Raw genomic sequence first — 12,124 nt, forward strand, 5'->3', positions numbered from 1 at the left:
AATTCCCAGAACAGGAACATGACACATGATAGAAAACGTAGTGTAGTGTAAAAGTGTTTTTTATAAACATAAAAATTGTACGAACAAATGATAATAAATTGAGTCTGCTTCAAAATTAAAATAATCTAGTGCAGCAAATTGCTTTGAATTCTTTAGTTCTAACTTTTCCTTTTTTTACAGTGCTTGGCCCAATTTCAGTATCGACGTCCTGAATGTATTTCCACTAAGTCGCTTACTCCCTCAATGACAATACTCTTTATGCACTCAAGTGCATGTGCACACACGAGCGTATAAAACTAGAGAGCAAACGAGGGAGAGATGGGTTTTTGCCACTTTATTAATCTGTGTGTAATCCCTGCAGAGTGGAGCGAAAACACCGCAGTCGTGGGCCGTTCGCAGTCAGCACGCGAACCTGCACAGTCAGGGGAAGCTCCGGTGAGAGGACATTCAGGCCAAACACAGAGGTGTGACTTTACTTTCCTCATAGTCACAGCGGCCGTTATTTGATTTCTGTCAAACGTGCTGTTTGCGAAAGTCTCTCCGAGGACTCACGCCTCTGTTTCTGTCCCCGTGAAAACTTTGACATCATTATCTCGCAGCCAAAGGGAAATTCAAAAAAGCAAACAGTTGAAAAAAGGGGACGCGTAAAAGACAAGCGCGGCATGAAATACGGAGGATGAACTCTGCGGTGAGTTCGTCGACTGGAAGGAAGAAACACGAGACGCTGAGATTCACGAGGCGTCATCGGGATCAATGACAACCTGTGTTTTAAATATGAAGCTGCTTGTTTGCTGCCTCCAACATTTTCCTTCTGCAGAGTCCAACAACGTGAGCACAGACATTTAGAGGAATACTCGACATTTCAGACTTTTTAAACTAATCATCAGCCTGACAAACATAATCATTTCTATTGGACTACAGGAATAAGGCGTGCAGCCATGGGGAGAACATGCAAACTCCACATTCAAACCAGGAACCTCCTTCGATCTGAACCATTCACTGTGTCTGTAGCAGCTGCTTCTTGTTAAATAAACCGTTAACTGTGCGTTTCGAGTCCTGGTTAAACTGTTTGACTGACAACGTTTAACCAGACAGTTAATCACAAACACAGAAACCAGTGTTTTCTGCGGCCACAGTGCAAACAGAGCTGTTTCATGTACGGATATAAAGTCAATCTCCACTTTAAAAGAAGAACCACAGACACACAATCCCAGGCTCCGTCTGCACTTCAGATCGTTTTGCATTGAACAGGGTCCATACAGCACATTAGCATATGTCAGGTAAACCTCCATAAGGTCTTTGTTGCTGCAGATTCATTCGCTCAGAGCCTCCAGCTTCTCTCATCAGGTGCTGTGGATGTGTATTTATATGTCCAGAGATGAGCTGAGCGCGCAGCTGTACACATCTGCTTTGTCGTCCTCCCCATTGTGTTTATGACACAAATCAGCTCAGTGTGAATGAGGCGGTTTGGCTGCGGGTTTGTTGTCCGCATCGCAGACATCAGCCCTTACGACACTCGCCCTGCAGTGCATCTTAGTGAAATCCAACAGCGAGCATCTGGAGCAGGTTTAGCATCCGAATCCCCGAGTCCCTTTGATGAGGCTGGGAGCGTAATGGATCTGAATTCCTGCGGTGTCCTCCGGGTGCCAGGGCTGCTGAATAGTTGGCCCTTAGCCTGGCGTCAGCAACGTGATCGGTGTTGCGATTCAGACGCTGCAGTGCCTGTGCATTAGTGAGGATAACTCTCGGCTTAGTGTTTTCTTCTTCTACGACCTCGAGCATTAAAGGCAGCGCCGGGTGTCACTTCACTAAAACCCTAAACCCTCCGCTTCCACTTCCCCCGCCATCGGTTCACCGCGGAGAGTTTCTCACTGGCTTCCACAAGTTAAAGGCGCCGAGATAAGTGGGGAAATTAGTCACGACTAAGAGACGAACAGCTGATACGGCACAGACACACATGACCTAGAGGTAAAGTGGAGAGATCACATACTGATCTCACGCTTGCTCATTGAAATCATGATAAAAACATGGGACTGAGAAGTTAAACAAATATCTGCAGTAAAGTGTCTTCAAGTATCAAAAGTAAAAGAAGATTATTGAGTTGAAAATCCTAATAATTGGAGCTAGAGTGACAGAAATCCTTCAAAAATAGAGAAACTAAATGAAAACCATGATTATATAAAAGATAAATATCTGTAAAAAGGTGAGATTTATAAATATAAGATGTTTAAACAGTTCTGATTAACACAGCAAACACTAAACCCTTGACTTCATTCATGCACGTTAACACAAAGATGAACAGAATGAGTGGAACGAATCATTCACTGGCCCTTAAATTAAACTTTTTGGACTAAACCGTGATGTAAAAAATGATCCGGCATCATGATTTCCATTCTAACTTTCTGCACAGTGAGTTCTATGTGTATACAAGAGGGAGATTTTTAGCATTGCCTCAGTATTGAACATTATAATTCCATCATAATTCCAATTGCACCTGTGTTCAAGCTTTGGCCCCTCGTGTGCGATTTGCAATTCCGGCAGCAGAGAACTCGGGTTAGCTGCTAACCTGCGCTCGCTCAATTAGGATTCTGGCGGCATTTCTATTTCTTTTTTTTTTTTATTTCTGCATATCTAGAAATGGGAGGGTTAGCTGTTTGCTGCTAGCATTAGCAATTCTGACAGCATATTAAGTGCAGGGGAGGGGTTGGCTGCAAGCGCCGCGTTAGCCGCTGCGTGTTGTGATTCCCATGGTGTAGCCGGCGCCTGGGAGCCATGCGGCGTGTGGCGGATCGTCCCAGGTGGTGGGCTGTCAAGACGAGGATCAAAGAGCAGAGGAGTGGACCACACACACACACACACACACACACAGATATTCCTGCGGTGTTCCGGTTGCACCTGTTTAAGAGTCAGCACACTCGCTCGCACCTCACACACACACACACAAAGCTACAGAAAGCCACTGAGAGCACGCGTATCATTTTAAGCGTACGTCTGCACATGTGCGTTTTATTTGCAGGAAGAAGAAGAAAAAAAAACTCCCTGCACGACAACCTTGAGCAGGTGAAGAAGTGCTGCAGACCAGCATGAATAAGCTCTTTCCGTCTATTTGTGTGTGTGTGTCTTTTCTCGCAGCACAAACATTTACCTGAAGGCCGAGGGGGCTCAGAGCGGGGAGATACAACTCTGCTTGTGCTGTTGAAGAGGGACACTCCAAAAACACACACGAGAGACGCACACACACAAACTCGGATTGAGGGGAAGAAATCTATTAGACACCGACGTGTGTGTGTGTGTGTGTGTGTGTGTGTGTCTAAGACACCGAGGCAGACGAAGAGGATGTCGGGGAAAGGAGGGCAGAGAGAAGAAGAAGAAGAAGAAGAGGAGGAGGAGGGGAGAGGAAGAGCGGCTGTGAGCGGAATAGAAAGCAGAGGAGGGCGATGCCTGTTCATAAATGCTTTATGGCTGCTGAAGGGGGCCTTTGACTGAGCGGAGACCCGCAGCCCCCCCGGCTCTGTCAACACCTCTACCCTCTGCAACAACAGGGCGACCCCGGCGACAGCGCGGCTGCGGAGAAGCCGAGGGGAGGCTGAACCCGGCGTGTTGAGAAGGTGCGACCGGGCTCAAGTATTTATATGTGAGGTCGATACCTGGCTTTTCGTTTAAAGCCAGACACCAGACAGGCCGAGTTCTCCCCGTGTGTGACCGTGGCCGTCGGTCCAGTCCGGGTGAGAGACGCTGCGGAGGTGACAACCTTCAATTTCACTTCTATTATACCTTTAATTCACGGTGGTAATTTTCTTAAAGGTAAAGCTTAATTTTGAAGGGAACATCTCGGCCTCCCCTGCCAGTGAGGAGGGGGGGGGGGGGGGGGGGGGGGGGGGGGGGGGGGGGGGGGGGGGGGGGGTCATGTTGGCTTAAGCAGCAACTAATCTACTTAAAGAGACTTTGTGAGTTTCACAGATGGACAAATTTTGCAGGTTTGTTCAAATTTAAAGCATGATTTATTTTTTCTCGGGCACCGATTTCTCAGGGGATCAGTCGTGGATCTGGATGAAAACAATCAGACAAGACTGATATCTTACAAGACTGTTGGGCATTGTAAGTTCTATTCCAGTTGCAAAATGTGGCTTCGACAGATAATAAAACAAGACAAACTATTGAGCGCCGTTCTCGTATCGAGCAAGTAAAAGTTCTGCAAAGTTAAAAAAGCCCAAAACAAACACAGAAAAACACTGGAGCTCCTGAAACACCTCATAATTAGTCCAGACAAAACTCGTGATATAAATATTTACTACGATGCAGTATGAAAAGAAAAGATGCAGGTGGAAGCTTCACGTCTCCACTTTCACTCCCCACTTTCTCCCTCCATCACTCCGGTTTCCTTTTCCTTCCCACTCGCCGGTTTCCACTCCAACCGCTGACCCACATTAACTACACTCCACTGCAATTACTGCTCAGGCACAGGCCTCTGGGTGGCATGGGATACACGCTCCACCTCTTTCCTCCAGCAGCTGTAAAAAAAAAAAGAGCCCCTTAATGTGTATAATTCCCGTGTGTCAAAGAGCCGCTGAGTGACAGCAGGGACGGGGGGGAGGCAGGAAAGCGGTGACAGGGAACACATCCTGAGTTTGACAACGCCATAAAGAAGAAATTGTCAAACGATAAAATAGGGAGAGGATGAGTGGATGGCTTCGAACAATGCTGCGTCTCTGACGGGCATTTGGCTGGTGTGCTAATCCTGTTAACGCAGGAGCCGGTCCAGCTCGCAGCACTTCACAGATCTATACAGGTTCGTTTGGTGGAACAGCACCAAACGAACCCCCCCCCCCCCCCCCCCCTCCATCCCTCCCTCCCCTCGCTGCTATAAACAACAACAGCACTCTCCCGGAAATCAAAGCCTCTTCCCGGCCGCCCCCGAAGTGCTCGAGAAGAAAAATCCAGCTCTGCAACTTCGCTCATAACCAAGCAACTCTCTCTGTCGCTGAGGCATGCAGAAATATAACTATGGAGAGAGAAAACACACACACACACACAGACACACAGACACACACACACACACACACACACAATCTCTCCCATTAAAATCCACCTGCAGCTGCTCTCTAATTGGGCCCGGGTAGCCGGCGAAAAAAAAAAATCTAATGTCTAGTTAAGGCGATATAATTGGACGCTCTGCTTTAGGAAAGAATGAAATAAATCAGCCCTCCATCTCAGGTCGGCCCGTCTCAACTGAATCCATTACAGCAGATAATTGTCTTGGACGGCGGAGCGCTCGCTCGGCGACGCCACAGCTGAGCGGGAGGATACAGTCGGATTCCATGTTTCAAAGCGGATGATGCCGGACGCTTGGCGGCGGGTCCCCGGACGCGGCATCAGAGGAACCCAGGCAGCGAGATTTCCATCCGAGCCGTAATCTGCCTGCATGTGTTTATTTCCAGGCTGGAAACGGTTTGTGTGTTTTTTCTCTGCTCCATCCCGATGACATTTCAGGGTGTGGAGATTTAAAAAATGATGATTGATGTCAAACCCATGTCAGGTGTCCACGTCAAAAAACTAAATCACCTCTCAGGGGCCGGTATTGATGGTTTATGGATTTCTTTGGTTCCAATGTGATTCCTATGAAGACAAAAATAAACTGTAATAGGCGAGAAGCGTTTATCGTCGCACTCGAGGAGCCAATCTGCGACAGTCTTTGTGTCCGTCTCCGGGCGCCGAACGCTGGCGGCTGCCTCGCGTCCCCAGAGGTCGGCTGTCAATCAGGCCGTGTGGGTGGCGGCGTGTTGTCTCTGATTTTTTAAGGTTTGATTTTTCTAGAGGTGGCTCTTTTTACGTCTTTGTCTCTTCAGCCACGACGCTGTGGCTGTGAGTTGAATCCCGATGTTGCAGTAATCAGCGTCAGGCGGCAGAAAAATGGTTTATTCATACGAGTAGATCACAGATTCCTGGTTTTTGAAGGCGTTGAGTGATTTCGAGAAAATATCTCACTGTGATATTTCACTTTAAGTTTCATTTAAAGTACAGTTCAGTATTTGTGGTCCAAATAATATCAAATAAGGGTCTATTGTCTTGATCGCCCCTGGTGGCTGGTTGCTGTATAGGTCGTACACCCTGCCTCCTCCATGTTAGCAGATGGGACGGACTACGTGTTTAATAAATGTGTCTCAAAGATGGATTCTGCTCCTTTTTGTGATAAGTTTGGTTTGAATTAGTTTAAAACATCTTATTTCATCATCATTTTGAATATTGTCTCGTTTTCATTCAGTTCTGTTTCCACTCGCTTATGAGACTTTTGTGCAGGAAACAACCTCTTAATGAAGACATTAAACTGACTGTGTGTGTGTGTGTGTGTGTGTGTGTGTGTGTGTGTGTGTGTGTGTGTGTGTGTGTGTGTGTGTGTGTGTGGATTTAAGTGTGTGGATGTGTCCCAGTTACTCATGTGGGCTCAGACTGTATCATGAAGATAGATGACACAGTGCGTCCCCTGCCAAAACACACACACACACACACACACACACACACACACACACACACACACACGGACACACACACTGCAACAAACCTGTCATGGCGCTTAAGGTTGTGTTTTAGCAGAAAGGACCATTCTCTGTTTACCCCTCTGGCTCTCTCTGTCTCATTCTGCCTTTATCTCTCCCTCCATCTCCATCTCCATCTCTTTTTCAGCATAAAATGCCAAATTGCTCCATTTCTCATCCGCGCCCCTCTCCCCCCCCCCCCCTGTTCGTCCACTCATCTGGTTATTAACTCCAAACACATTAGAGCAACTGTAGAAGCCACGGTATTCCCCAGACCGCCGTCGTCAGCACAAACACACAAAGTACACACACCTGGGTCAGGCTGCAGAATGCAACCTGCAAAACAAAGAAGTGGCACAAAAATACACAAATGGGAACTTATTCAAGCTATTTTCATCTCCGGATTAAGTTTTGGATTCTAACCTGAACAGATTTGAAGTGATCACTTTGCGATACGGGCATTTGGATGAATAATACTCTTCCATGACCAAAACAGACTTGTGTTTGCCCGGAGGAGTTTTATTCTTGTCAGGCTGAAGACGAGTCTCAAGCAGCACTTACACGTGACGTCAGAAGATGAGGATAATAAAAAGTGGGGGATTAAACTGATCCACAGATATCCACTTTGGTTTTGACGTGCGTTTCAGCCCAAGATCCGAATGAGCATGAAGAATTTGCGTTTATGTTCCACGCGATTAAACATGAATTTATTCAGAACCATGTCCCAGACCGACGTGTGCCGGAGTCTGATTGATATTTTAAAACAATACTTAATAAACCAGACATGCTGTTAAAATTATAAAAAAAAAGATTTTCAGTTTATAGAAAGATAAAGAATAGAAATAATTCAGATCCAGCACAAAGAAGTGAATCGGGCCTAAAACATCCTAATGCACCAGGGCTCGTTTTCATAAAGCTTCCTCGGAAATTATTAGAAATATGACGTTTTCTAAGAATTCCCCCCTCGCGGTTATAAGACTACAGTTTCTGGTGGAGATAAAAGTCAAGCACAAAGCGTCTCAGGCCTTCAGAGAGATCCTGAGGTGAGAAGACGCTTCTGAGCGGGGAGGAGGACTTTTAAGAGGCTTAAGAGTTTCTTAAGCAGAGGGAAAGTGGTGTTGTGCTGCTTTAAACATTTTTATAAAGTACAATTTCCCTTAGATGTGATGCTAATTAGAAAATAACAACAATCAAACAATAATACTGATTTAAATCCATCGTAAAGAAGTTCGTCAACACCCAACTTCCAACAACCGCCTGTTCCAGCCTCTTACATCCAGACATTTATGACTCGTTCATGTCTTTTCGGAGTCATCTTATACTTCCGCTGTCAATTTGTCAAGTTTTTGTCTTTGTGTTGTTGTCGTCGCTGCCGCTGCTCAAGTTTTTCGGCTAATGAGGATCCTAACGCGAGCGGATGAAGGAAAAAAACCAGACAAGTTGTTGGAGTTGTGAAAAGGCTCGTAGCCGCAGCCGTGGAACTTTTTTCCTGCATCTCAGCGGGACTAACAAACTCATTTAAATCCAAACTGCTGCTTTAATGGAGAGAAAAAAAAAGAAAAAGAAAGCAGTGCCTCCGGGCGGCCACCGGGGCATCGGAGTGGGTTCATTTGCCCCAGAAGGCCCCGATCATTTTCAAACAACACCGTCGCTAATTTAGAATAAACACACTGAGGGAAGAGAGAGGGGCCACGGTTTCCCTGACACCAGTGAAATTACCATCCAGGCCGGCGAGGGGGGGCCGGCGAGGGGGCCATCGCGGCTCCCTCGAGTTGAGGGAGTGCAGACGAGGCCAGGCGGCTTACTTAACTCTGAGAAAACAACAACAGTGCTCAGAGCCTGTGAATAACAAGACCATAAGAGCCCAATCAAATGCTACATTTCCTCTTAAAGCACCTCGACTCGCAGCGCGGACGGACAAGACCCTGAATTACCACCTCGCGGGGGCACGCCGCCGCCGCCGCCGCCGCCGCCGCCCGTGACTTCTACATCCATCTCTTCCCACGCCGACATGTACTGAAGCCTTTGAATTATAGGCAAAGAAACATTTTGTCATGTAGGATTTCCTGAGATTTAAGGTGAAGGCAGACAAATAATATCAGTCACTATATTTTTTGGGGAAGAGGAGTCCGTCCTGTCTCCTGATTCTTTCCATCTCGGACCGGTCCGGTCGTTTATGGCGCGGCAGCAGTAACATTTTTTATCCCCTGTGAGAGATACTCCTCACTCATCAACCACAAAAACAACTTATTTCAAGGGTGGTGGAGACGGGGGAAGCAGATTTTGAAGGAGGTGAAGGACAAGAGGAGGAACTCTGGATCGTTTTTCCCTCTTCAGCGGCAGCAGCAGAGAGAACGAGGGCAGGGAAAAGAGAGAAGGAGTCGTCTCGAGGCTGAGGACACACGGACACAAAGCCCGTGAGGGAGTGTTTCGGTGCTGGCAGAACGTCGTCTCCGGGCTTTCACCGGCTCGTATGACTCAGTCAGAACGAGAGGGAGGAAACACACACACACACACACACACACACACACACACACACACACACACACACACACACACACACACACACACGGAGAGAAAAACTAAACTCAGACCGTGATGGAGTGGGCAGGTGCCGAAAGGTGAAGGACGTCGCACCTCTAAGCCGCAGAGAAGCAAACCATTAATCCCATTTCAAAGCATGATCTCAATAGTTAGTCATAAGCCGGTATTTGTGGCAACTCGTCTTCCTCGCTGGCCGACTCCAGAGAAGCTTTTCACACATTCACCTGAGCAATCAGAAATAGTATAAATAGGTTATTTAGGTAGTAACTGATGTGTGTTGTAGGTCGTGTGAGTCCACTTGGATTAATGGTAATTATAAACAGAATAAGAAAACACTATCTCATACATGGCCGTGTTAACCGATTATGGGGCCCCAGGATAGAAAATTGCTGCCGGACCCCGACTGACCTCATTATGTAACCACACCACAACCAGTGCTAGAACATGAGTGGCCCCAGGTTGATAGGGATTTAACCTGCACTGAATTCAATCACCACAACAGCTGCTTACTTTAGCCAGTTAGTAATCAAGACTTATTTTATTCAAGTTCAGTATATTCGGTTGTATTTGTTTCCTTTTTATTTATAATTATTTAAGATAAGGTTTATGGTTAAATTGTAAAATATCCAACCTCAACCGAAACAATCAGGATTCATTATGAGACGAGCAAAGTCACGGGTAACGAGGATGTGACAGAAAGTAGCGTCCTGTTTGAATACATTTGATTTTGATTTCTGATGATTTCTCCCAGTTTGAACATTTGTAATAATATATAAAACACAGGTCTGGTTCTTTCTTGACATTTGAATGAAGAATGGTTATATATTACATCTTAAAGACAACTGGAAACACTTAAAGTTTGGGAAACAGTAAACACCGATTTCAATCACAAGATAAAAAGTGTTTCTGTTTTTTTACTCCGACACCAGAACCACAATCTGTCCCCGACCGTAACGAAGTGTCTGAGTGGAGTAAAACCAAACCCCACCCGGGGACATGAACCCTGTCGGTGGTGTTTACGTGTCAGAAGCATCCGGGCTCATGACTTCTGCTCCGCGCGCCTCTGTCACGCTTCCTGAATTGGAAGGAAACTCCATCAGCGAACGTAATCCAGGCGGCAATTACATTTCCTCCCTAATGTATCTGCCAAAGCTCATTAGCGGCATTTAAATGTATTCTGTGCCGTATAGGGTTTCAGTGTGTGGATTAATTACCATTAGCTGTTGCACTAGAAGCGTCAGCAGGTGCGTGCGTTTGTTTTCAGGACAGGTTCGGTGACGATCGACGGGGAAAATCCTTAATTCAATTCCATTTTCTGGCAGATCGGTGTTTACTCGCTGATTCATACTCTGCTTCGTCTGACACTTTGAAAACTTCTCTAGAAATTAGCTTTTACAGTTGGATGGATGGAAGCGTCTCTGCCTTCCTGTCGTCCTCTCACTTGTCTCTCTCTCTCTCTCTCCGTCTCTTCACTTTCCTCCCACTCTCCGTGTCTCATCAGGGGTGTCATCAGCCCCCACTCCGGGTTGATGCCTGTTAATATGGCAGCGGTATTGTCTGCCCGTTCCTTGCTGCTGTCTCCATTGTTTGCTCTCACACTTGACAAATTCATCACAGGAGAAAGAAAGGGAGAATGGGAGAAAATAGCTGCAAATCACGCAGTTTCGGGTCTTTGTCTTCAAATGGTGCACGAACTGCGTGTTTGCTTGTGTAATTCTGCACATATATATCATTGGTTCTGGCCGCATCAAGGTGGGACGGCCACTCGAGCCCAGATGACCCAGATCTCACGTCAGCCGGAAGTCATTTCATGTCGTGACTCGTATCTCGTGCAGTTTCTCCACCGTGTACGTTTGCTGCCACGTCTCTGCGTCTCTGTAGGTTGTCTCTCTCTCTCTTTACACCTTTGTGATTTTTCTGGAGTTTGTTTAGTGCACTCGACGTTCTTCATCTGCTCTTCATCTGCAGACTCTCTCCGCACTGTTTGATATTACTCGTGCGTGGGCAGTTAAAAGAGGTTAGTGGTGTTTTGAGTCTGCTGTGGGGACCGGGCTGCAGCAGTATGATGATATGAAGTATGATTCTCTGGTCCAGGTCCAGACGTTTCTCTGTTTTTTGTCTTTTTACCTGTTTTCACCTTGCTCTGCGTCACGCTCACTTATCCTCCATGTTTGCTTGTATTACCTTCATGCAAATTCCTGCCTGCATCCATGTTTGTGCAAAGTACCTGGTGTTAGTGTGTGTGTGTGTGTGTGCTCGTACCTTTGCTCTGTGGAGGGTTCTGGCTGCGGTCTCGGAGGATGTTGATCTGGTAGACGGCGCCGTACGGCTCAAACAGCTCCTTCAGCTCCTTCTCTGACCAGGAGCGTGGGATCTGACCCACAAACATCTTGATGGCGTCCGGGTCCGGCTGGTCCGAGTGTTCCAGCGCCCCGTTCATCTTCCCGGCCGTGCCGTTGCTGTGGAGGAGACGGAAGAGAAAACATTAAGCACACGATATTTACGCTGGCGACACCAGAAGCTCTCGTCTGGTGATACCGTGACGAACTATCTGGTGGTTTCTGCTCTGATTCACCGCTGCAAAGTTCTTCATCGTCTCGACTGTGCGTTGAAACTCTCTGGACAATATTTCCTTATCTTCTGACACAGCTTGGGCTAAACTGTTACTCAGTGCGTGTGAAACAAACTTGACCAGAAGCTTGACCTTTTTTAAAATGTAAGCTCCATTTGTCTTGGCATCGCCCGGCAGTTTTGTGCCGTAACACGAACCGAGCTAATTTCCCATCACGCTGGGGGCACCGGCTGCAGTTCTCCAAACCAAGCTCTCTTTCCTCGTGTTGTCAAAAGTAATAATGTCGTGATTTAGTGGTGTTGAATTTCCGCGTGTGGCACCAACAGATATCTTGTAAAAGGGGTCAAATCAAACGCAGGAGGGAGGAGGTGACTTCACTGAGCCCGTGACAAAGCGTTTTTCAAAAAATCCAATGACACAACATCTGTTCTGAGAGATCTGATCAAAAGGGTTCAGCTCTAGATTCGTATGTTCA

The 12,124-nt window shown here is 46.7% G+C and overlaps 1 protein-coding gene across 28 annotated transcripts in view; it reads right to left on the reverse strand.

Moving 5' to 3' along the window:
* celf2 (cugbp, Elav-like family member 2) overlaps nucleotides 1-12,124 on the reverse strand; it is a 169,884-nt gene that overhangs the window by 55,626 nt on the left and 102,134 nt on the right. For all 28 annotated transcript variants that reach the window (XM_034577925.1, XM_034577944.1, XM_034577952.1 and 25 more), the window contains one exon: nucleotides 11,340-11,536. In XM_034577925.1, coding sequence (XP_034433816.1) covers nucleotides 11,340-11,536 — 197 coding nt within the window. The remainder of the gene's footprint in view (nucleotides 1-11,339; nucleotides 11,537-12,124) is intronic.

The sequence above is a fragment of the Hippoglossus hippoglossus genome, chromosome 23 (assembly GCF_009819705.1).
Source record: "Hippoglossus hippoglossus isolate fHipHip1 chromosome 23, fHipHip1.pri, whole genome shotgun sequence".
Taxonomy (NCBI): Eukaryota; Metazoa; Chordata; class Actinopteri; order Pleuronectiformes; family Pleuronectidae; genus Hippoglossus; species Hippoglossus hippoglossus.